Source organism: Bos indicus x Bos taurus, chromosome 4, assembly GCF_003369695.1.
Source record: "Bos indicus x Bos taurus breed Angus x Brahman F1 hybrid chromosome 4, Bos_hybrid_MaternalHap_v2.0, whole genome shotgun sequence".
In the NCBI taxonomy this organism is placed as follows: Eukaryota; Metazoa; Chordata; class Mammalia; order Artiodactyla; family Bovidae; genus Bos; species Bos indicus x Bos taurus.
In genome coordinates, this window is record NC_040079.1 from 100,446,713 (window position 1) to 100,474,065 (window position 27,353).

Below are 27,353 nucleotides of genomic sequence, written 5' to 3' on the forward strand. Positions count from 1 at the left end.
TGTAGACATTAAATACCTCAATCAGAAATGAATTGTTTACAGGAGAGAAATATATGCTAAAAAGTATTGCAGTCTTGGATCAGCTTTAAGACAATTTGATGAGAGAGAGGAAAAAGTATATACATAAAGCAGACATGGCAAAATATTAAGAATTGTTGAATCTCAGTTATGAATATAGGGGGATTCATCTACTCTGTTCTCCACTCTTGTGTATATCTGAAGTTGTTGATGATAATAAATGATATAGGGATCATAAACTTACAGATAAAATACCTTCTAACATTTGTACAAATTTAAGGATACAACTTAAATAATTAGGTTCTTTAGTCATTGATTTTACTGGGTAATATCAAATAATAATGATATTTTGGAATTAACATGTTAGATTCTTTCTTGAGAGCTCTTTCATATGTGATATTTCATCATGGAACATTGAATGCCAGATTTCTACAGTGGCATTACCTTTTTCTGATATTGTTTAATAAGTGCATTTCTCATTGCCCTTAAATCCAAACATCCTGAAAGAGTTCATTTATCTTGAAAAGCAACAATAATTTTGCATCATCTTTAAAATTATTCAATGTTAAAAATGATAATGTTGAAACTGAACACATCAGGACAATCCACATTTCTTGATCCTTATATGTCAATAAGAAAGGGTATCGTATTCAGACTTACACACACAACATCGGATTCAATCAACTATGTATTGTTTTCTGGAAACCATATCTATTGATTGTGGCTTGAAATATGGATATTAAAATAGCAATATTTTTTACTCCTTTGACAGTTAATAAAAGTAGCGTGTATCTTATATTCTAGAGTGAGATGTTTAGCATGCCAAAGGTATAAATAAAAGACATAAAGTAAGAGACAAAAGTGAACCTTTTAACATTAACGTGATGTTGGCCATTATTATGAGCCTAATGATATCAAATGCACATAAGAACACATAGGTATCATGCTGGGAAACCAATGATCTAGCTCTCATCTTGACTGCAGGCAAAGAATATCTCATTAAAGCCATAAATTTCATGAGTTTGTTCCTAAATTTAAAACCCTTAAGGAAAATGGCTTTCATGGTTCAATAGTTTTAAAGGGTTGTACTTAGTTGGCTTTGTAACGAGGAAATTAATCGTTTTTTTTTTTTTTAAACAAATCAGAATTATGCCATAGTTGCATGTGTTTTCATGCTGTTGCTGTTAGCACTTAACTTCCTCCCTAGACAACAAAACCCCAGACTCCACATTGAATTCACCATGGGGAGACATTTATTACCTGCTATGGTTGCTCAGGATAGTCTGGGAAAGATGAAATTTGCTCATTCATGGCTACATAAAAATTGTTTTCTTGAGGTAATGTGAAATGGAGAGGGTTTTAATCAACCCTCACCATTCAGAGTAAATATTATTCAGGCTACACTCAGGAGATATAAGTTTCTCCAGTTCCATATGGTGCTAGCACCCAACCAACAGAAATATCTGCAGGTTTCAGGGATCCAAGGCACTGGAAAATGTCAAAGCAAATAATCGAACTTATTTCTTTTTTTCTCAGTGGATTTTGGAATAAATCTTCCATAGCCATGGGAGAGATGCATTTATAGGAAACATTCGCCTTTGTTTCCTGCATGTTCGACTTAAGGAGCAACAATTTGCTGCATCTGGGAGAAACAAGACATTGTAATGGTGTAAGAGAGTATTTCAAACGCCTCCAAATGTTTAAGTTTAGAGGAGAGTCTTAGTGATTGTTTTACAGAAAGAATATATACACATGCAAAAAGAATATAATTATTGATTTCTAAAAATTATCAGGGAAGCAAAAACTACCTAGACTCACCTCATTTCATCTGGATGATTAGAAAGTTACAAATGGGAAATACTATACCTTGGAAAGACCACGTCCTATTTGATGTGTGTGGAAATAAAATTCAAAGAAGTTCATAGACACTTGAAACTCCAAGTAGCTCAGACATTTTCTAAATTAATTTATTTTTAATTGAAGGATAATTGCTAGTTCGCAGGCATTTAAAGTTGGAGCAACTAGGCATACATCTTGCTTCTTCCTCACACAAGCTTTCTTTTTTTTTAATTAATTAATTAATTTTAATTGGAGGCTAATTATTTACAATATTGTAGTGGTTTTTGCCATTCACTGACATGAATCAGCCATGGGTGTACATGTGCCCCCATCCTGAACCCCCCTCCCTCCTCCCTCCCCATCCCATCCCTCAGGGTCTTCCCAGTGCACTGGCCCTGAAAGCCCTGTCTCATGCATCGAAGCAACTGACAAGGAATTAATCTCAAAAACATACAAGCAGCTCATGCAGCTCAATACCAGGAAAATAAATGACCCAATCAAAAAATGGGCCAGAGAACTAAACAGACATTTCTAACTCAAGCTTTCTAATCTCAGGGGAAATGGATAGACTTTATTGAGAAGATAAAGTTAAGATTTAAATTTTTAAATTATGTTTTTAATGTATTTTCTACTGCAGAGGTCATTCAAAAAATCATTTATTAAAACAGAGCTTGAAATCTATTAAAAGGCTTTAACTACATTAAATGTTTTCAAATAAGGCATCACACTTTTTTGAATGCTGAATTAAAAAAAATTATTATTATTTATTTTTAAACTTTCATTAGCGTCTTTTGTAGACAGTGATTACTTTTAACTTTCAAAGTGTTATAAACATTATTGCAGAATACATCCAATTTCCCTGAAGGAAAATTCAAGTATTAGACCCCAATTTAACCATGCTACACAGCTTAGTGTGGCAGTTTCTGAAAAGAATAACCATTATGAAGTACAATTTCTACTTAAAAGAAAAAAAGTTGCCTCCAGTTTTTGGTTATTACAAAATTATGAATAAAGTTACTTAAAATATTCATATATAATCTTTCTGTAGGCATATCTTTTCATTTCTCTTATGTAAAAGCCTATAGTGGAGTACCTGGTTCATGTATTAAGGGTATGCTTAATTTCATGTGAAATGTCCAAACTCTTTTCCAAAGGGGTGTACCATTTTACATTTGGACCAGTAATTAGGTGGCTGCTGCCAAGTCGCTTCAGTCATGTCCGACTCTGCGAGACCCCATAGATGGCAGCCCCCGTCCCCAGGATTCTCCAGGCAAGAACACTGGAGTGGGTTGCCACTTCCTTCTCCAATGATGAAAGTGAAAAGTGAAAGTGAAGTCACTCAGTCATGTCCGACTCTTAGTGACCTCATGGACTGCAGCCCACCAGGCTCCTCCATCCATGGGATTTTCCAGGCAAGAGTACTGGAGTGGGATGCCATTGTGGACAAGATGACAATTCCCATAGCTGTTAGTCTGCCTCTTTCTATCATTGCTTTTTTTAATGGGCTCTAGATAAAATCGACATTCAGCAGAAAGGAAGGCTGTGTATAGAAAATAACATTAGTGTTTACTCCTGAAGGCTGATTTGGTTACCACTGCTGAATGCCTAACTTTTCTGATAGCAGCGACCCTTCTTTAATCTTTTATAGAATATCTCCATTAGACTTCTAATGCATTCTTGGTGCATAAAAATTACCATTAAATTAGCAGCTCATAACAATACAATTATTATTTCAGAGTTTCTATGGGCCATGAGGCTGGATGTAGCTTTGTTGAATTCTTTGTGAGTTCTGATTGCTTTATAAGCTCACCAACATTTCATTACCAAGAGTTTAAATTATCACTTACACTTGGCCAGTAGAAATACAATGGAATTTATCCACACATATTTCAAGTTGCCTAGCAACCACATTAAAAAAGTGAAAATAGTTGAAGTTTCTTTTAGTAATATATTTTATTTAACCAATCTATCCAAAGATTACCATTTCAGCGGATTCATTTTGATATTTGGCAAAACTAATACAATTATGTAAAGTTTAAAAATAAAAAAAAAAGTTAAGAAATTTTATATTTTTTCTCATGCTAAGTCAACAAAATTGTATTTTTATATATTTTGTTCTTTGCTGCTGCTGCTAAGTCGCTTCAGTCGTGTCCGACTCTGTGCGACCCCATAGACGGCAGCCCACCAGGCTCCTCCGTCCCTGGGATTCTCCAGGCAAGAACACTGGAGTGGGTCGCCATTTCCTTCTCCAGTGTGTGAAAGTGAAAAGTGAAAGTGAAGTCGCTCAGTCATGTCCGACTCTTAGCGACCCCATGGACTGCAGCCTACCAGGCTCCTCCGTCCATGGGATTTTCCAGGCAAGAGTACTGGAGTGGGGTGCCATTGCCTTCTCCGATTTTGTTCTTTAGCACATCTCAATTCAGACAGGTTGTATTTCAAGGGCTTAGTAGCCAACATGTGGCTAGTGGCTGCTGTATGGAACAGTTAGATGCTTCCATGGGTATAGTCACTCACTGTGGTTTTAACTTGCATTTTTACCAATAACTAAATGATGTTAAACATGTTTTTGTATACTTATTGACCATATGTAGATCTTTTGTATAGTTTTTGTTCAAATGCCTAGCAACATGTGGTATATTCACACAGCAATGATTCATAAATTATGGTATATTGATACATGAAGAAGTACTCAGTAATAAAAAGGAATAAATTACAGAGTCATGAAATAACCTGGATGAATCTTTTTTTTTTTTTTTTTTTTGGATGAATCTTAAAATATTATATTGAGTGAAAAAAGCCAGACACAAAAAAATACATGTGAAATGATTCCATTTGCATGAAACTTTAGAACAGGCAAACTAACCAAGAAAAAGAAGCAAGTCCATGGCTATAGTAGGAATGTGTTAAAGACTGCAAAAACTGCACAAGAGAACTTTCTGTAGTGATGGAAATGTATCTTGATTGGAGTGATGATTATATAGAAATGTACATTTATCAAAACTTATTAAATTTGCCATTTTAAATTAGGTGCATGCAAATTTAAAATAGGTGCATGCATATATAATTATACTTCAATTTAATTGATTTAGAGAAAAAGCAATATATGTTACACCTGCTATGTAATTTGCAGGCCCAGTGCAAAGTAAAACTGTAGGACCCTATATTCAAAAAGTATTAAGAATTTTAAGATGGTGACAGCAAAGGGATTTTATCTGTTATAAATCCCCAGTGAAAGTGAACAGGCTGTAGTATGTTCTAATAAAGTTGTGTTGGATGAATTTATGACCAACCTAGATAGCATATTCAAAAGCAGAGACATTACTTTGCCAACAAAGTTCCGTCTAGTCAAGGCTACGGTTTTTCCAGTGGTCATGTATGGATGTGAGAGTTGGACTGTGAAGAAAGCTGAGCACCAAAGAATTGATGCTTTTGAACTGTGGTATTGGAGAAGACTCTTGAGAGTCCCTTGGACTGCAAGGAGACCCAACCAGTCCATTCTAAAGGAGATCAGTCCTGGTTGTTCTTTGGAAGGAATGATGCTAAAGCTGAAACTCCAGTACTTTGGCCACCTCATGCAAAGAGTTGATTCATTGGAAAAGACTCTGATGCTGGGAGGGATTGGGGGCGGGAGGAGAAGGGGCCGACAGAGGATGAAATGACTGGATGGCATCACTGACTCGATGGACGTGAGTCTGAGTGAACTCCGGGAGTTGGTGATGGACAGGGAGGCCTGGCGTGCCTCGATTCATGGGGTCACAAGGAGTCGGACACAACTGAGCGACTGATCTGATCTGATCTGATGTTGCCATAGACATAACATTGGGACTTCACTCTAGTGTTCCCTAATATAACTAGAATTGTTATAACAGAGGTGTTTGAACTTATTTAAATACTGTGTTATGGACTGAATGTGCCCTTCCACCCATCCCCCTCCAAGCTAATAGTCACATGTTGAAGCTCTGGCCCTCATTATGGCTATAATAGCTGTATTTGGAGTAAGGAAATACTTAAGGTTAATGAGGTCATAAAGTTGGGAGTCCTGACCTGATAGGATTAGTATCCTGTTAAGAAGAGATTAGAGAGCTCACCTGCTCCCTTTCTGTGTGTACTCACCTAGGAAAAGACCATGTGAGGATGAAGCAAGGACACCATTTACAAGCCAGGAAGAGAGTCCTCACCAGAACCCCAAACCTGAAGAAGCCTAATCTGGGACTTCCAGCCTCCAGAACTGTGGAAAAATACATTTCTGGTTTTGAAGCCAATAAACCTGAGGTATGGTTGGCTAAACCAACCTGCCTCCTGTGCAACACTCTATCAGATCTAATCCCTTGAATCTACTGTTACTTCCACAGTATAATCAAAAGGTATTTGATTTAGGTCATACCTGTATGGTCTAGTGGTTTTCCCTACTTTCTTCAATTGAAGTCTGAATTCGGCAATAAGGAGTTCATGATCTGAGCCACAGTCAGCTCCTGCTCTTGTTTTTGCTGACTGTATAGAGCTTCTCCATCTTTGGCTGCAATGAATATAATAATCTGATTTTGGTATTGACCGTCTGGTGATGTCCATGTGTTGAGTCTTCTATTGAGTTGTTGGAAGAGAGTGTTTGCTATGACCAGTGCGTTCTCTTGGCAAAACTGTTAGCCTTTGACCTGCTTCATTCTGTACTCCAAGGCCAAATTTTCCCATTACTGCAGGTATTTCTTGACTTCCTACTTTTGCATTCCAGTCCCCTATAATGAAAAGGACATCTCTTTTGGGTGTTAGTTCTAGAAGGTCTTGTAGGTCTTCATAGAACTGTTCATCTTCTTCAGCATTACTGGTTGGGGCACAGACTTGGATTGCTGTGATATTGAATGGTTTGCCTTGGAAATGAACAGCGACTATTCTGTTGTTTTTGAGATTGCATTCAAGTACTGCATTTCAGACTCTTTTGTTGAGTATGATGGCTACTCCATTTCTCCTAAGGGATTCTCGCCCACAGTAGTAGATATAATGGTCATATGAGTTAAATTTACCCATTCCAGTACATTTTAGTTTGCTGGTCCCTAAAATGTCAATGTTCAATCTTGCCATCTCCTGTTTGACCATTTCCAATTTGCCTTGATTCATGGACCTAACATTCCAGGTTCCTTTGCAATATTGCTCTTTACATCATCAGACTTTATTTCTATCACCAGTCACATCCACAACTGGGTGTTGTTTTTGCTTTGGCTACATCTCTTCATTCTTTCTGGAGTTATGTCTCCACTGATCTTCACTAGCATGCGGGGCACCTACTGACCTGGGCAGTTCATCTTTCAGTGTCCTATCTTTTTGCCTTTTCATACTGTTCATGGGGTTCTGAAGGCAAGAACACTGAAGTGGTTTGCCATTCCCTTCTCCAGTGGACCACGTTTTGTCAGAACTCTCCACCATGACCCATCCACCTTGGGTAGCCCTACATGGCATGGCTCATAGTTTCATTGAGTTAGAGAAGGCTGTGGTGCATGTGATCAGATTAATTAGTTTTCTGTGATTGTGGTTTTCATTGTTTGCCCTTTCGTGGAGAAGGATAAGAGGCTTAGGGAAGCTTCCTGATGGGAGAGACCGACTGAGGGGGAAACTGGGTCTTGTTCTGATTGGTGGGGCCATGCTCAGTAAGCCTTTAATCAATTTTCTATTGATGGGTGGGGCTGTTATTTGGCTAAACTATGGTGGAGGTAATGAAGATAATGGCAAGCTCCTTCAAAGGGTTCCATGCATGCACTGCTACACTCAGTGCCCCCAACCCTGTGGCAGGCCACTGCCAACCCACACCTCTATAGAGACTCCTGGACACTCACGTGCAAGTCTGGGTCAGTCTCTTGTGGGGTCACTGCTCCTTTCTCCTGGGGCCTGGTGCACACAAGTTTCTGTTTGTGCCCTGTCCTGTTTCCCCAGTCCTGTGTAAGTTCTGGCAGCTCTATGGTGGATTAATGGTGAAACCTCCTGTAAGAGGGCTTATGCCATACCCAAGTTTACTACACCCAGAGCCGCTGCCCCTGCAGCAGTCCACTGCTGACCCATACCTCCTCAGGAAATACCCAAACACAGTTCTGTCTCAGTCTCTGTGGGGTCTCTGGGTCCTGGTGCACACAATGCATGTTTGAGCCCTCTGAGCATCTCTAGTGGGTATGGGGTTTGATTCTAAACATGATTTTGCCCCTCCTACCATTTTGCTTGGGCTTCTTTCATGCTGGGGCAGTAATCAAGACCATCCCCAAGAAAAAGAAATGCAAAAAAGGCAAAATGGTTGTCTGAGGAGGCCTTACAAACAGCTATGAAAAGAAGAGAAGCAGAAGGCAAAGGAGAAAAGCAAAGATATACCCATTTGAATCCAGAGTTCCAAAGAATAGCAAGGAAAGAAAAGAAAGCCTTCCTCAGTGATCAGTGCAAAGACATAGAGGAAAACAATAGAATGGGAAAGACTAGAGGTCTCTTCAAGAAAACTAGAGATACCAAGGGAACGTTTCATGCTAAGATGGGCACAATAAAGGACAGAAATGGTATTGACCTAACAGAAGCAGAAGATATTAAGAAGAGGTTGTAAGAATACGTAGAAGAACTATACAAAAAAGATCTTCATGGCCCAGATAATCATGATGGTGTGGTCACTCACCATGAGCCAGACATCCTGGAATGTGAAGTGAAGGGGGCCTCAGGAAACATCACTACAAACAAAGTTCATGGAGGTAATGAAATTCCAGTTGAGCTATTTCAAATCCTGAAAGATGATGCTGTGAAAGCATTGCACTCAATATACCAGCAAATTTGGAAAACTCAGCAGTGGCCACAGGACTGGAAAAGGTCAGTTTTCATTCCAACCCCAAAGAAAGGCAATGCCAAAGAATGCTCAAACTACTGCACAGTTGCGCTCATCTCCCACGCTAGTAAAGTAATGCTCAAAATTCTCCAAGCCAGGGTTCAACAGTACGGGAACTGTGAAATTCCAGATGTTCAAGCTGGATTTAGAAAAGGCAGAGGAACCAGAGATCAAATTGCCAACATCCAATGGATCACTGAAAAAGCAAGAGAGTTCCAGAAAAACATCTATTTCTGCTTTATTGACTATGCCAAACCTTTGACTGTGTGGATCACAACAAGCTGTGGAAAATTCTTTAAGAGATGGGAATACTAGACCACCTGACCTGCCTCCTAAAAAATCTGTAAGCAGGTCAAGAAGCAACAGTTAGAACTGGACATGGAACAACAGATTGGTTCCAAATTGGGAAAGGAGTACGTCAAGGCTGTATATTGTCACCCTGATTATTTAACTTCTATGCAGAGTACATCATGAGAAACGCTGGGCTGGAGGAAGCACAAGTTGGAATCAAGATTGCCAGGAGAAATATCAATAACCTCAGATATGCAGATGACACTACCCTTATGGCAGAAAACGAAGAACTAAAGAGCCTCCTGATAAAAGTGAAAGAGGAGAGTGAAAAAGTTGGCTTAAAACTCAACATTCAGAAAACTAAAGATCATGGCATCTGGTCCCATCACTTCATGGCAAATAGATGGGTAAACAGTGGAAACAGTGACAGACTTTATTTTGGGGGGACTCCAAAATCACTGCAGATTGTGACTGCAGCCCTGAAATTAAAAGACGGTTGCTCCTTAGGAGAAAACTATGATCAACCTGGACAGCATATTAAAAAGCAGAGACATTACTTTGCCAACAAAGATCCATCTTGTCAAAGCTATGGTTTTTCCAGTAGTCATGTATGGATGTGAGAGTTGGATTATAAAGAAAGCTGAGCTCCAAAGAGTTGATGCTTTTGAACTGTGGTGTTGGAGAAGACTCTTGAGAGTCCCTTGGACTGCAAGGAGATCCAACCAGTCCATCCTAAAGGAAACCAGTCTTGAATATTCCTCAAGAATATTCTTGATGCTGAAGCTGAAGCTCCAATCCTTTGGCCACCTGATGGGAAGAACAGACTCATTGGAAAAGACCCTGATTCTGGGAAAGACCGAAGGCAGGAGGAGAAGGGGACGACAGAGGATGAGATGGTAGGATGGCATCACTGACTCTATGGACATGAGTTTGAGTAAGCTCTGGGAGTTAGTGATGGACAGGGAAGCCTGGCATGCAGCAGTCAGTCCATGGGGTAGCAAAGAGTCAGATATGACTGAGCGACTGAACTGAATTAAAATGAGCCTGAGGTATGTTATGGCAACCTGAGCTAGTACAAGTTATATGCTCTATAAAACAATACATAATATGTAAAATTTGATTTAAATACAATGACCAGCTTAATCAGTCATATAATGTGGGCAGTCTTTTAGCATTATAACAAGATATATGTGTATATATTTATGGCATAAATGTATAAACCCTAAAAATTTTGATAAATTCATGTGGAAAATTTTCCCTAAAGAAATTTATAGTGATTTACTTTATTACACATTGTCCATAAGCCAAGGGGTATACAAATATTTTAGAATATTTCTATAATGGAAAATTGGAGTTTTAAATGCATAAAGGTTTTACTTAGATATATTTAAAATCTGTTGAATAGCTGAGTGTCCCTGAGATTCTCACACTCAACAACTTATTTTAGAAATGTAAGTATTATGAGATGAGATGACAGTACACTAGTAACTAGTTTACTGAAAAAATATGGCCAAAAAGTTACTGAAAAATTGGTGAGAAGCAGTAAGATGCTTTCATAGTTGTTGTTCCATCATAATTCAGTGTAGAAAATATAAAGCAGGTTTTTCATGTTTTAGGGGAAGTGGGCTGGTAATTATTCCACTTATTTTACTGAAGTCAAAGTTTGCAAATTGAATTAAGCATGGTTAAGAAGAAAAATAATTAAACGGGACATAGCAGGTGGTAAATAAGATTCTAAAAAGAAAGATTGTGTTTTGGGGGAATGATAGTGAATTGAAAGAGATGATGCTAGTAGGTATTTCACAATGATTAAATGTGGTATTCTGGGGTGAGACTGCTTGGGTTTGAAGTTTTGCTCTGCCAATTACAAGTTACATAACCTTGGTTAATTTATTCTTCCTAAGCCTCAAACTTATCATTGGTAAAGCGAAAAAGTAATAATTATCTTTTATGTCAATAGCGTTTATTAGTGGTATAAAAAATACTGTTTAGCAGAGCATCTACAACACAATCAATGTAATAAATGATCATGATGATAAGAATCATGTATTATTGTTTCTTTTCAAAAATGACACCACTAATGTAACTCCAATCTAAGTGAATATGGGTTATTTTGAAATAAACTAATATATATTCCAAAAATAGAGAAAAAAAGGGAGGAGTCAAATTGTATTTGCTTATTCCAAGGGCCCTCTTCAGACTCTGACATGCCTTCTCAGGCTTTTCTTTGGCTCAACGTCTGCTTCAGAATTCACCACCCAGGGAGTCCAGTGTATGGGATAGAGCTGTTTTCCTGATATCCATTATTTGAGGTTATACACATCAGTGAATGTTCTATCTTGCCTACTTGCAGTTTTCCCCACTTTGGTGTGCTATGATCATAGCTGCCAGCCTGTCCCACTGCCACACCTTTACAGGGCTCCTCAGATGCTTGTGATAAAACCATCGCTCCAGGGTAAGTACAATACATAGACTCCATTCTCACAGGGAAGCAGTGTGCGCTCGCATGTTCTTATAAGCTTTCCAAAGTTTTGCTTCTCATTTTAAGAAACTCTGCTTTAAATAATCAAACAAAGGCATCTGCCAAAAAACACTTGGCTCTGCAAATAGCAAGTAGATTTGTTCCTCCTGCTGAGGTTTGCAGATGATAGCTTAGGAATTAGAATCAGGAAAAGTAAAATGTCTGGTTACTGAGAACTCTGAGAAAGATAGGAATCAAAGGAATTTTAGAAAACTCCTAAGCCAAAGAAACACAAGTAGGGAACAAATGTCCAGAAAAAATGTGTAAGGCCTAAGCACATACTAGGTCCTTAGTAAATATCATGTGAATTCAAAATCATGGTACTACTTCTGTCACAGAGAATGTTAAGTTACCATTTCTTTTCAGCCTTTACCTGCAATCCCAGAGTATTATGTGATGTATAAGTTGATGAAATCAGGAAATGATATTTCATCCTGTGGCACTTGCTGGTTTTCAAATGCAAACATTTCCTGTTCATTTTTGAACTATATTGGATTTCTTTATATTAATAATTGGAATTCTATTAAGGTTCCTCAAAAAGACAACACAGACTTGCAAGCAAAAAAAAAAAAAACTTTCAGAGTTTGTTTTTTTTAGGTCATTCACATGTGATAACACTTGGATTACAGATAAGAGGAAATTCTGTCTCTACTCTCAAATTCACTAGAGAATTAAAAAAATATATTTTAAAGGTCTTTTATACAAATGTTTAAATTGCTCTAAAAAAGCATACAAATTCCAAATGCAAAGTCCCATTTCATTTTCAATGACTTTATTGAGAACATTTTGCAAATTAGATTTTACAGTTTAACATTTTACAATTAGAAATTTCATCTGCTACTACATAAGTTGCAAACTTCTCAAAACACTACAGAAAATCCTTTATTTCTTTGAATTTTTTTGTTCCACGCTGAGCTCCTGAGATATATTTTTTCTTTCAGCTTCATTTTCATCTTCCTGTGAAATAAATTTGGGAAAACATTAAAATACAAACCTTAGAGCATTTAATCACTTATACTTCATACACTTTAACTTTATTTCTCTGAAGAATTAACTATCATGATTCCAGTAATACTAGGGAAAAGGCTATAAACAAAATGGCACAATTATGTAACATTTAAATATTTACAGTGCATGCTGTTTTATACTACATGTTGGCTAAATTTTTCTATGTATTTTTAAAAGCAACTTATTTTATCAATGACCTAAAAATTACTTTTGAAAACACTTGCCACTAAAAAAAATATCCTTTTTAGGGGTCAATCAGATATTTTTACTTCACTATTTGATAAAAAAAATAGTAAATGTAACTTCTGAGACACTTGATGTACATTGGCATTTTTGTCTCATCCAGCAGACTTTCTTGACAGGTCTGCCAATTTCCCAATTACTTGGACCACCATATGTTATCTGAAAATCAGTCAGCTCTAAAATAGGAAACTCTAAAATGGGCATGTCAGGCAATAGAATGCTTACATCTTCTACAGTTTCGATTCTGAGTGGTGGCTTCATAATTCATAGCAGGGTCCTGTGGAACATGGTGAATAAATAAAGTGACATCATAATGTCTGCTTCCATAGGAATGAAATACATCTTATGTTCAATATTAAATGGTGACCTCCAAAGTATAAATGAATGAGAATCTGGAAAAATATGTCACCTTACATTTTATAATCCATCTCATCATCTATGTTCTTTCAATAACACCCAAGTACGAAGCAGTCTTGCTTTCCTAGTATTTCTGAAAGGCCTTTTGTTCTTATTAACTGAAGTAAAACGCAATGTCTAACTCTTCACAAGTTAAAGTATGAGTATCTTAATTTCTTAAGCATCTGTGGACAACAGTAATTATATCAGTATCACCAAACATATAACCCTGTATCTCTTTATCTTCTTATAAAACCAAATTCAATTAAATAATTACTGAGCTTTGGTTACTAAACTGACTTTATTAAGTAAATGCAAATCAAGATGTGTGTATATATATCTATGTTTTCCATGAAAGACCACATCCTTGCCCATAAATATTAAGGTGGAGAAAGCTTCCTTTATAGACACTGTCTCTAAACTTCAATAGCAACTGTCATTTAGCCTTTGTCAATACCAGAAAAGTAGAAAAGTTATCAATATTATCAGTCAGACAGAATAATTATAGATATGTTGGATACAGAGGATGGGGTTCTGAATATCAATTTAGGTGATGTAATTTTAATGTATTTTTCTACGTATAACAACCACTGAGTGTTTTTTTTTGTTTTTTCAAATTTTCTCTACTGAATAGAGATAGAATATTGAATTGACTATTGAAAATCTGTTAATGAACAGGTAGTTTTTGGGTTTCCCTGGTGGCTGGCTTCCCAGTAGTAAAGAATCTGCCTGCAATGCAGGAGCTGCAGGAACTGCAGATTTGATCCCTGGTTGGGAAGATCCCCTGGAGGAGGGCATGGTAACCCACTCCAGTATTTTTGCCTGGAGAATCCCATCGATTGAAGAGCCTGGCAGGCTACAGTCCATAGGGTCACAAAGTCCAAACACGATTGAAGCAACTTAGCACACACGCACGCAGTTTCCACTTTAACTCAACACTTTAACTCAAACAGAGATTACATTTTAATTACAACCTAATAAAAACCAAATCCTATTCCATATTTTCCACTGTCTTCTTCAGGTGGAACACTGACAGAAAGTGTTACATCAGCAGGTAAAGGTGGCAAGATTTTATTAGGTAGGACTGAATGTGTCTATATGGTGCGCAAGGCAAGGTTTTATCTTTATCTTATATTCCTACCATCTAACAGGGCATATTTAGTATCTAGGTGGAGTTCCATAAACGTTTCCTGAACTATTTTAAATACTGGGATAAAGAATGAATAAGAGGTGTGTGCTTTGGAAAAGCAAAATATCCTTCCTTATCTAGTGGTTACACTTCTGAGTTTACTAAAACAGTACTGAAAACAGGAATAAGCAAAAACGTTAGAAGCAACATTAGACAAAATTGCTTTTACCAAATTCATAGTCTTTAAGTTTTGAAAAAAAAAATGGAGCTTTTATCATGTGAACGGTCTAGTAAGTCCTCACAGCAATATGACTTACTGGTTTAACAAGGTGGTTACCTAGTTTTCCCCTGAGAACTCGGAATTATCTATAATATTTACTTCCATAAATGGCAACCCACTCCAGTACTCTTGCCTGGAAAATCTCATGGATGGAGGAGCGTGGTAGGCTACAGTCCATGGGGTCGCAAAGAGTCCGACACGACTGAGTGACGTCACTTTCACTATATAATGTCAGTCTTTTTGTTGAATTTTTCTTAGGAATAAAGTATAGCTAATAAATGCATGTCTAATAGTACCTCCTGTTCAGCATAGGTACAAAAGTTTCTTATGATGAGAGTCTGTCTTAAAATATCTTGCCTTTCTATGCCTTTAAACTATTTATGTAAGTTAGCAAGATACAATCTCTTCTACCTTTGGATAAAAATAGCTGTAATCTGGATATAGATTCCATAAAGGATTATGGAAGTGTAGAGAAGGCATTTAGTCCCACTGATAAGAGTCCCACACAACATAATTGCTGTGGTATAGTATCACCAAAATAATAAAACTAACAGCAATAGATTTTAATCACTATAAATAAAACATCAGAATTAGATATAATAAAACTCCAGAAATGATTTTAGAAGTTGTCTTTTTTTTTTCCAGAAGTGCTAACTTGTATTGCTAACGTTACATTGTCAATTTTTATAAGAACTTTATCAACAGTTCAAAATTAATAAAATCATTAAAATAGTTCAGGCAGCAAATCAAATATCATTCACAAATGACTGTGTAATGAATGAAACTACAAAGAAAGGAAGCTCTTTTACCGAAGTATTTCTTCGCTACCGGATTAATAAAGGCTGACAAAAATTTCTTCTGATAGATGGCAGGTTTTGTCACTCTTTTCTAAGATAAGACATCTGTTTGTTTCCCAGTGAAAGAAGACCCTTGCTACAAGGATCATTTTCTTAGTGACAGCCCTGACAAGTTTGACACTTGTTTCATGAAGTATTCTGAAGCAGCCAACAAGAAAATGTACCCTTTGGGGCTACTGGGAAGTAGACAGGTTTACCTCTTAATGTTTAAGCCTGTTAATTTATACTCCAGAAAACATGTGATTACAGCAACCTTGCAGATCTGCTGTTACATGCGGAATTTCAGGAATACACACACGTAACAGTAACACTCGTAATGCCAAATCATTACACGTGATTCCTTGACCTCCCTGCTCTTTGTACACTGACAGAACTGTTGGAGTGAGGAGAATGTTAATATCTAGGCATACAGGGACCGTGTAATTATGGACTCATGCTCCAGGTGGCAACATGAGACTAAGAGAGTCATTCAAACAGAAAATAAGTAAAAACGGTGCCATTTTTCATCTAAGCTAGATCCCATAAAACCCAAAAGAGTCTGTTTAAATATTACTCAGCTTGCAGCATCAATTTGGAAGAGGTAGCCTTCTATTTCCCTTTATTTACAAATTTGACTTTGTTCTCATAATAGTTGAAAGAATTAATGTCAATAAAACCTATCCATCCCGCTTTTCCTTTCTCTTGAGGTAACCAACTCCAAACAAAGAGCAATTATTTTAGCAACTGGACTTCTTAATGCTCAGGTAGTACCTAGATTCAAAATTACAGTCTATGAATAAAGATGACTCTGTATTTATGCTATAGACTGTCAAGTTTTAAATGATTTCTTTTAAAGGTTGGATTATTCAAAGGGACAAATTTTCCCCATTATTTCATCTTTAAAAATGACTTTATGAGTACCTTTAGAGTAGAGAAATCTGTCAAACATTACCTTAACCAAATAATTAGGGTTAACATTACCAGTAACACATATTAATATCAACCCTTTGGTAAGATGCTTTACAAAGGGCATGTTAATTCTGATTTGTGGTATCCTTCCCAGCAATACATGAACCTCAGTCTAATACAAAAAACATCAGATAAACACTCTATAAAAGAATTAAACAGTAGAAGATAATAACACTGTAGGAAGCTGGATAAAGGGCAAATGGGAATTATGTGTGCTATTTCTGCAACTTTTGAAAGTGAAAGTGAAGTCACTCAGACATGTCTGACTCTTTGCAACCCCGTGGACTGTAGCCTACCAGGCTCCTCCGTCCATGGGATTCTCCAGGCAAAAATACTGGAGTGGGTTGCCATTTTCTTCTCCAGGGGATCTTCCCAACCCAGGGATCGAACCCAGGTGTCCCTCATTGTGGGCAGACGCTTTACCCTCTAAGCCACCAGGGAAACTCCTAAGTTTTGGTAAGTCTAAAATTATTTAAAATAAAAAAAAGATTTAAAATACAAAATAGAAATGAATACTTGATGAAAGTTTTCTAAATTCAAAGTAAGGGTGATTTATGCACAAAGATTTTATGTAAAAGAAAATTCAAGGTTACTTTAGCCTCTACATTGAAAATATACAGCTAAAATAAATTGTTTATGCTTTCCATTTTTGCACTTAAAATTCCTTTCTTAAGTACCTCAACTGTTTATTATGATGATGCTATTAATTTTTTATTTTCTTGTCTGTGCTTCCAGGCATTTTTCTTACATTTCTACTCACAGTCAGAAAATATAAGCTTTATTTCCAGAAATAAGAAAGCATAATGGGAGATTGTTTTCAAAGAGAATGATGTCAGCTGTTTTCATTTTATAGCAGCAGACAAAGACATATGGTGGGAACTGTAAAATAAAGTGAGAAAGTACAACTAAGCACTAAAATATTTCTATTATCTTTTGATATTTTCTTTAGATTTTAAATATTCCTTTAATCAGAAGAGTTTCTATAATCAGATTCAAATTAATAGTTGAAATTATCTGTATGCTTTAACTATGATCCTTCCAAAACTTCCAGTAAAAAATATGAAGACACACTTAAGCTGTTAATTGTAGAGTAAGTATAGAAAAGCAATATATAATATACTCTACTCTGTGGTCAAAAATTACTCTTTTACTTATTTAAAACGTACCAGATGTAACTCTCAACAGCATTTAAGATTATGCTTTTAATACTGAAAATATGCTAGTGCTGCACAATGGGAAAAATTTATCTTAATAACTGAAAAAATTCTGATGATAATGAAAATGTTTTAGGCAAAAACGAGCATGCTGCATGCTTCAGACCAAAATTAATTAGAGTTTTTAACGTTTTACAATTCCACCATAATTCTTTAAATGGTGCATTTACTTCATGGCAATAAACACTTGGATCATTAAGTAAAGTACAAAATGTGTGTGATGTGCTACATTTAATAACCTTTGGCCCTTTTTTCTGTTCTTCTGGCATTCAGTTTTCCAATGCATTGAATAAGCAATTGAAGACCACAATTAAATTTCCTGACGTTGCATATTTGAGATTCTTATTTCATTTAATACAAAAGGCAATTAGTCTACCATTTTACAACTGAATCCTAACTTTAGTGGGCCGTGATAAAGATACTGAAATGAACTTACAAGAAATGCTTAATTAAATTTACAGTAAAAAGCAAAAGAGGTTTTTTTCTTATGACAGAAGTTGCGTATTTAATTAGAAAGTCTATGGCTACACTGTAAAATTACAGTAACCTGGGAAGTTCTCAGTGAACCTAGTTCAAACATAAATGTTGCTAAATAAGATGGAGCTATTTTATAAATTTCTACCTTTTTCTCTACTTAGTGATTCAACAAAAGATAGTTAAATATTGTTTAATATTGTAATATTATCTAATATGGTAATATTACCTAATGTTACAAACTCATGGGCTTTATGTTAATAGCAAGTATAATACATACATAAAAGGACAATGAGTGCTCAGTCATGTCCGACTCTTTGTGACCCCATGGACTGTAGCTCTCCAGGCTCTGTCCATGGAATTTTCCAGGTAAGAATACTGGAGAGGTTTGCCATTTGCTACTCCAGGGGACCTTCCTGACCCAGGGATCGAACCTGTGTCTCCTGCATGGGCAGGTGAATTCTTTAACCCTGTGCCACCTGGGAAGCCCTAAAGGGATGGTAATAAATTTCTAATTTCATGTGTGAGTATATATGAATTTTATATCTCATTTATTTCATTTATTAACCATCATATCTCTCCATCTGTGATTCTGGAGATCTAGTTAAGTTTGCCCTTCTAAATCTTTAGTTGAGTAGGTTTGTCCTTCTAAATCTTTAGTTTCTCTTGTTACCTTTAACTTCCTTGTGGTGTTTTTTGATGGCATGGAAATGGGATAGTTAAAAATAAGGCTTTGGATTTCCCATGTATGATTTGAGATTGAGAGAATTCCTGTGACCTGGGAAGAAAGGCCCTAAGGACGGGTCAGCCATTTGGGGAGGGCATATTAAAAGGAGATGGAAAACAGTAAGTGCAAGATAAGAGTCTGGCAAAATCGAATTAAAAAAACGAAAATGAATGATGGATGGTAAGTGTGAGTTAGGGCAGACACTTAATGAGTATAAACCTAATTCTATAAGCTTATATCTTCCCATAAACATTAAAAAAAAAAAGCACAACTTTGAATTTTTAGGTATTTAGCAGGTTGCTAACCTGCTGGGCCTAGAAATTTTAATCATATTCTTTTCTTCTCTGACAGATGAGTTCTTGTATAAGGCATATGTCTGATAACCCCTGCAGAACTTATAATCTTAAAGATAATAAATTTTCATTCTCTGGTAGGCTTCTAATATCTAGGAAATAAGCTTAAAAGTGTACACCAGAAATCAAATTCTATAATGGGGCAATATATTTTCAAATGAGAACAGCACAAATCCAATGTGTATGAATTAAAAGATTATGTTATATTAAGATATAACATTTTAAGAGGCTCTTCAGAAAGTATTTTTTGCATAAATTATCTATTATTCACTAAATGTAACATTACAAAAATCCTAAATGTGCTAATATTTAAAGATAATAAATATGAATTTTTACTTTTCCCACAGGTATTCAAGGAGAAGAGAGATTTCTAAATTTATGTTGTTTGATTTTTTTCTGTCCTAAACATACACATACAAGATTAAATTTCATCAAGCAAAAATGAGGCAAAAATAATGTCTAAAAATGTTTGAGGTAAAAAAGCTCATCAGTAAAATAATTGTTCCACAGCTAAGAAATTTCTAGGTTGTATAAAAATCAGTGACTGACTCATTAAACTTTCCAGTCACACATGCACTGTTTTATGACTGGAAATTATTCAGCAATAAATGAGTTCCTTATACAAGCTGGAAAAAACTTATATGTAGCATATTTATATTTATTAATATAAGCAATAACCATTGATATTGGAATTGGCCATTGTGGAAGAAGTGACTTCTTCAGTAATATGTGACAGCATTTTGTTTATCCTTTACAATATGATGAGAAGTTTAATGCAGGCATTTTACATATATAATATTAAAAGGATTTTGGTGGAGGAGATCAAGATGGCAGAGTAGAGGGATATGGAGCTCACCTGATGTGTATGTGTGAGAGAGAGAGAGTCACTCAGTTGTGTCTGACTCTTTGTGACCCCATGGACTGTAGCCCACCAGGATTGTGTCCATTGGGATTCTCCAGGCAAGAATACTGAAGTGGTTCACCATATCCTCCTCCAGGGGATCTTCCCAACCCATGGATTGAACCCAGGTCTCCTGCACTTCCTGATGGATTATTTACTGTCTGAGCCACCAGGGAAACCCTGACCTGCTCTAACAAATATATAAAAATATATTCTTTTAGTTTTCGCTTATCTGAGAAATTCTTTTTTTTTAATTTACTTATTATTGTTGTATTAGATGCTCAGTCATGTCTGACTCTTTGTGACTCCGTGGACTGGAGCCTGCCAGGCTCCTCTGTCCATGGAATTCTCCAAGCAAGAATACTGGAGTGGGTTGCTATGCCCTTTTCCAGGGGATCCTCTCAACCCAAGGATTGAACATGGGTTCCCTCACAGCTCAGTTGGTAAAGAATTTGCCTGCAATGCAGGAAACCTGGCTTCAAGTCCTGGGTTGCGAAGATCCCCTGGAGAAGGAAATGGCAATCCACTCCAGTATTCTTGCCTGGAAAATCCCAGACAGAGAAGCCTGGCAGGCTACAGTCTATGGAGTCGCAAGAGTCAGACATGTCTTAGCAACTAAACCACCAACCACCACCACCTCCCATATTGCAGGCAGATTCTTTACCATTTGAGCTACCCTAGAGGTTAGTCAAGGCTATGGTTTTTCCAGTGGTCATGCATGGATGTGACAGTTGGACTGTGAAGAAAGCTGAGCGCTGAAGAATTGATGCTTTTGAACTGTGGTGTTGGAGAAGACTCTTGAGAGTCCCTTGGAGAGATCCAACCAGTCCATTCTAAAGGAGATCAGTCCTGGGTGTTCATGGGAAGGACTGATGCTAAAGCTGAAACTCCACTACTTTGGCCACCTCCTGAGAAGAGTTGACTCATTGGAAAAGACTCTGATGCTGGGAGGGATTGGAGGCAGCAGGAGAAGGGGATGACAGAGGATGAGATGGCTGGATGGCATCACTGACTCGATGGACATGAGTCTGGGTGAACTCTGGGAGTTGGTGATGGACAGGGAGGCCTGGCGTGCTGCAATTCATGGGGTCGCAAAGAGTTGGACACGACTGAGCGGCTGAACTGAACTGAACTTAGAGGTTAGTTAGCTCTATGAATACTAAACCAATCCTAAAAGAAATATCTAAAGGTCTTCACTAAATGGAAAAGAAGGAAGTATCTACATTAAAGGCAAATAAATAAAAGGACTGAAGATTACTTAAATAAGTCAGTGCAAATATTAACAATAAAAAACAATGAAAAAATTCTGTGAAAGTAATTATAACTACAATGAGCAGCAAAAGGATAAAAATTAAGATGTAAAATAGGACATCATAAAATGTAGGGAGGGAAGTAAGAAAAATGTAGATCTTTTAGAATATTTGAGTTTATATGACTACCAGTTGAAAGCAAGTAGGTAAGCTATAGGTTAATATACTTGAAATCCAGGATAATCACAAATCAAAAACATGCAGGAACTTCACAAAAATCAAAAAGAAAGGAACTATAGCATAACAGAAAAGAAAACTATCAAACCACAAGAGAAACACAAAAAGAAGACAGGGATAAAGAAGGAATACAAAGGAATCAACTGGAAAACAAGATTTAAAATGGCAATAAATAATTATCAATAAATAATTTAAAGGTAAATGGACTAAATTCTCCAATCAAGACACAGAGTGGCAGACTAGATAGTAAAACAAAAACCCACAATATACTGCCTACAGGAGATTCTCTTTAGGGAAGAAAATGTATACATTGAAAGCAAGGGGAGAGAAAAAGGTGTTTCATGCAAACGGAAATGACAAAGCAAAAGTAGCAATATTCATATCAGACAAAACAGACTTTAAAACAAAGGCCATAAAGAAAGATAAAGGAGACTACATAATGATAGAAAGATCAATTCAAGAAGAGGTGTATAAGCACCCATTATAGAAGTGTTTAAATACATACATAATAACAGACATAAAGGGACAAACTAATGGGAATTCAATAAGGCAATGGAGATCCTAAATGACACACTAGAACAGACTTAATTGAGATCTCTAGGATAATACATCTAAAAAGACCAGAATATATATTCTTTTCAAGTGCATATGGAACATTCTCTAGGATAAATATATCCTTTACATACTAGGACACAAAACAAACCTCCATAAATTAGGAGGATGGAAATTATTTCAAATATCTTTTGTAACTACGACATGAAACTAGAAATCAATAACAGAAAGAGAAACAAGGGGGAAAAATGATTACATGGAGACTAAACAAAATGTTACTAAAAAATCAGTGAGTCAATGATGAAATCAAAGAGGAAATAAAAAATATCTTGAGATAGATGACAATAAAACACAACCATACAAAATCTATGGGGCACAGCAAAAGTCGTTCTAAGCAATCCTGAGAAAAAAGAACAAAGCTGGAAGTATAACATTTCCAGACTTCAGACAACACTACAGAGCTACAGTAATTAAAACAGCATGGTGCTGGCACAAAAGCAGACAGAGATCAATGGAACAGAAAAGAGAACACAGAAATAAGCCCGTATGCCGTTGGTCAATTAGTCTTCTTCAACAAAGGTGACATATATAATGGAGAAAGACATTTTCTTCAGCAAGTGGTGTTTGGAAAGCTGGACAGCCACATGTTAATAAAGTTAGAACAGTCATTCACACCATTTACAAAATTAAACTCAAAGTGACTTAAAGACTTATTAAGACATGACACCATAAAACTTCTAGAAGAGAACACAGGCAAAATATTCTCTGACATAAATTGTACCAATGTTTTCTTAAGTCAATCTCCCAGGGCAAAAAGCAATAAAAGCAAAGATAGACAAATGGGCCCTAATCAAACTTATAAGCTTTTCCACAGCAAGAAAAGAGAAGAGTTAGTTGCTCAGTTGTTTCCAGCTCTTTGCAACCCCATGGACTATATATAGCCCATCAGGCTCCTCTCTGTCCATGGAATTCTCCAGAAGGGAATGGGTAGCCATTCGCTTCTCCAGGGGATCTTCCTGGCCACGGATTGAAATGAGGTGTCCTGCACTGCAGGCAGATTCTTTACCATTGGAGCCACAAGGAAACCATAAACAAAATGAAAAAACAACCTACGGACTGGGAGAAAATATTTCCAAATGATGTGACTGACAAGGGCTTGATTTCCAAAATATACAAACAACTCATACAACTCAGGGCTTCCTGGTCTCTCAGTGGTAAAGAATTGGCCTGCCAATGCAGTAGATGCAGGTTTGATCCCTGGATCAGGAAGACCCTTGGAGAAGGAAATGGCAACCCATTCCAGTATTCTTGCTTGCCAAATTCCATGGACAGAGAAGTCTGGCGGTTTACAGTCCACAGGGTTGCAGGAAGTCAGATACAACTTAGCGACTAAATAACAACAACATACAACTCAGTAACAAAAAAACAACCCAATCAAAAAATGGGCAGAAGACCTAAATAGATATTTCTCCAAAGACATACAGATGACCAACAAGTACATGAAAAGATTTTCAACACTGCCAATTATTAGAGAAATGCCAATCAAAACTATATTGAAGTATCATCTCACACAGTTCAGAATAGTTATCATGAAAAAATTTACAAATACTAAATGCTGAAGAGGGTTTGGTGAAAAGGAAATGCTCCTACACTGCTGGTGGGAATGTAAATTGGTACAGCCACTATGGAAAATAGTATGTGTTCCTTAAAAACCTAAAAATAGTTACCCTATGATCTAGCAATCCCACTTCTGCTCATATATCCAGAAAAGACAAAACTCAAATTTGAAAAGACACATGCACCCTAATGCTCATAGCAGCACTATTTACAGTAGCCATGGAAACAACATTAGTGTCCATCAACAGATGAATGGATAAAGAAGTGGTACATTTATACAATGGAATATTACTCATCCACAAAAAGAATGAAATAATGCCATTTGCAGCAACATGGGTGAACCCAGAGAATATCATACTAAGCAAAATAAGGCAGAAAGAGAAAGATGAATACCATATGATAAAACTTGTGGAATCTAAAAAAAACTATACAAATGAACTTATTTACAATATAGAAATAGACTCACAGACATAGAAAACTTACGGTTACCAAAAGGGAAAGGGGTAGGGGGAAGATAAGTTAGGAGTATGGCATTAACAGATACACACTACCATTTGTAAAACAGATAAACAAAAAGGATTTACTCTACAGCACAGGGAACTATATTCAATATCTTTTAATAGCCTATAATAGAAAGGCATAAAAAATTTATTGTGTATAAATATGTGTATAACCAAATTGCTCTGCTGTACATGTGAACCTAACACAATATTGTAAATTAATATTAAATTAAAGAATTATAAGCCCAGGTCCAGATGGCTTCACAGCTGAATTCTACCAAAAATTTAGAGAAGAGCTAACACCTATCCTGCTCAAACTCTTCCAGAAAATTGCAGAGGAAGGTAAACTTCCAAACTCATTCTAGGAGGCCACCATCACCCTAATACCAAAACATGACAAAGATGCCACAAAAAAAGAAAACTACAGGCCAATATCACTGAAGAACATAGATGCAAAAATCCTTAACAAAATTCTAGCAATCAGAATCCAACAACACATTAAAAAGATCATACACCATGACGAAGTGGGCTTTATCCCAGGGATGCAAGGGACTCTTCAATATCCGCAAATCAATCAATGTAATACACCACATTAACAAATTGAAAAATAAAAGCCATTTGATTATCTCAATAGATGCAGAGAAAGCCTTTGGCAAAATTCAACATCCATTTATGATAAAAAAAACTCTCCAGAAAGCAGGAACAGAAGGAACATACCTCAACATAATAAAAGCTATATATGACAAACCCACAGCAAATATTATTCTCAATGGTGAAAAATTGAAAGCATTTCCCCTAAAGTCAGGAACAAGACAAGGGTGCCCACTTTCACTACTACTATTCAACATAGTTTTGGAAGTTTTGGCCACAGCAATCAGAGCAGAAAAAGAAATAAAAGGAATCCAAATTGGAAAAGAAGTAAAACTCTCACTGTTTGCATATGACATGATCCTCTACATCAGATCAGATCAGATCAGATCAGTCACTAAGTCATGTCCGACTCTTTGCGACCCCAAATCCTCTACATAGAAAACCCTAAAGATGCCATCAGAAAATTACTAGAGCTAATCAATGAATATAGTAAAGTTTCAGGATATAAAATCAACACACAGAAATCCCTTGCATTCCTATACACTAATAATGAGAAAATAGAGAAATTAAGGAAACAATTCCATTCACCATTGCAATAAAAAGAATAAAACACTTAGGAATATATCTACCTAAAGAAACTAAAGACCTATATATAGAAAACTATAAAACACTGGTGAAAGAAATCAAAGAGGACACTAATAGATGGAGAAATATACCACTGTTTATGGATCGGAAGAATCAATATAGTGAAAATGAGTATACTACCCAAAGCAATCTATAGGTTCAATGCAATCCCTATCAAGCTACCAACGGTATTTTTCACAGAGCTAGAACAAATAATTTCACAATTTGTATGGAAATACAAAAAACCTCAAATAGCCAAAGCAATCTTGAGGAAGCAGAAAGGAAGTGGAGGAATCAAACTGCCTGACTTTAGGCTCTACTACAAAGCCACAGTCATCAAGACAGTATGGTAGTGGCACAAAGACAGAAATATAGATCAATGGAACAAAATAGAAAGCCCAGAGATAAATCCACGCACCTATGGACACCTTATCTTTGACAAAGGAGGCAAGAACATAAAATAGAGAAAAGACAATCTCTTTAACAAGTGGTGCTGGGAAAACTGGTCAGCCACTTGTAAAAGAATGAAACTAGAACATTTTCTAACACCATACACAAAAATAAACTCAAAACGGATTAAAGATCTAAACATAAGACCAAAAACTATAAAACTCCTAGAGGAGAACATAGGCAAAACACTCTCCGACATACATCACAGCAGGATCCTCTACGACCTAACCTCCCAGAATATTGGAAATAAAAGCAAAAATAAACAAATGGGACCTAATTAAAATTAAAAGCTTCTGCACAACAAAGGAAACTCTAAGCAAGGTGAAAAGACAGCCTTCAGAATGGGAGAAAATAATAGCAAATGAAGCAACTGACAAATAATTAGTCTCAAAAATATACAAGCACCTCCTGCAGCTCAATTCCAGAAAAATAAATGACCCAATAAAAAAATGGGCCAAAGAACTAAATAAATATTTCTCCAAAGAAGACATACAGATGGCTAACAAACACATGAAAAGATGCTCAACATCACTCATTATCAGAGAAATGCAAATCAAAACCACAATGAGGTACCATTTCACACCAGTCAGAATGGCTGCTATCCAAGTCTACAAGCAATAAATGCTGGAGAGGGTGTGGAGAAAAGGGAACCCTCTTACACTGTTGGTGGGAATGCAAACTAGTACAGCCACTATGGAGAACAGTGTGGAGATTCCTTAAAAAACTGGAAATAGAATGGCCTTATAACCCAGCAATCCCACTGCTGGGCATACACACCAAGGAAACCAGAATGGAAAGAGACACATATATCCCAGTGTTCATCGCAGCACTGTTTATAATAGCCAGGACGTGGAAGCAACCTAGATGTCCATCAGCAGATGAATGGATAAGAAAGCTGTGGTATATATACATGATGAAGTATTATTCAGCCATTAAAAAGAATACATTTGAATCAGTTCTAATGAGGTGGATGAAACTGGAGCCTATTAAACAGAGTGAAGTAAGCCAGAAAGAAAAACACCAATACAGTATACTAACGCATATATATGCAATTTAGGAAGATGGTAATGATAACCCTGTTATACAAGACAGCAAAAGAGACAGATGTATAGAACAGTCTTTTGGACTCTGTGGGAGAGGGAGAGGGTGGGATGATTTGGGAGAATGGCATTGAAACATGTATAATATCATATAAGAAATGAATCACCAGTCCAGGTTCGATGCAGGATACAGGATGCTTGGGGCTGGTGCACTGGGATGACTCAGAGGTATGGTACAGCGAGGCAGGTGGGAGGGGGGTTCAGGATGGGGAACATGTGTACACCCATGGTGGATTCATGTTGATATATGGCAAAACCAGTACAATATTATAAAATAATTAGCCTCAAATTAAAATAAATAAATTTGAAAAAATCCAAGTTAAAAGTTTTAGAAGTAAAAAAAAAAATTATACTTCAATTAAAAAAATTTTTTTGCTTAGTCAAGCCCT

The 27,353-nt window shown here is 36.5% G+C and overlaps 1 protein-coding gene across 7 annotated transcripts in view; it reads right to left on the reverse strand.

The window, feature by feature from the left end:
- PHF14 (PHD finger protein 14) overlaps positions 1-27,353 on the reverse strand; it is a 239,355-nt gene that overhangs the window by 27,857 nt on the left and 184,145 nt on the right. For 3 of the 7 annotated variants that reach the window (XR_003510849.1, XR_003510848.1, XM_027540055.1), the window contains one exon: positions 12,264-12,470. The exons of 1 other annotated variant lie outside the window; for it this stretch is intronic. Coding sequence is in view for 3 of the 6 variants with exons in the window: in XM_027540055.1 (XP_027395856.1) it covers positions 12,463-12,470 (8 nt within the window). In the remaining 3 variants the exon portion in view is untranslated. Of the gene's footprint in view, positions 1-12,263; positions 13,042-27,353 lie in introns of those variants that run through there. 3 more of the 7 variants (XR_003510846.1, XM_027540053.1, XM_027540054.1) reach the window with 2 other exon arrangements.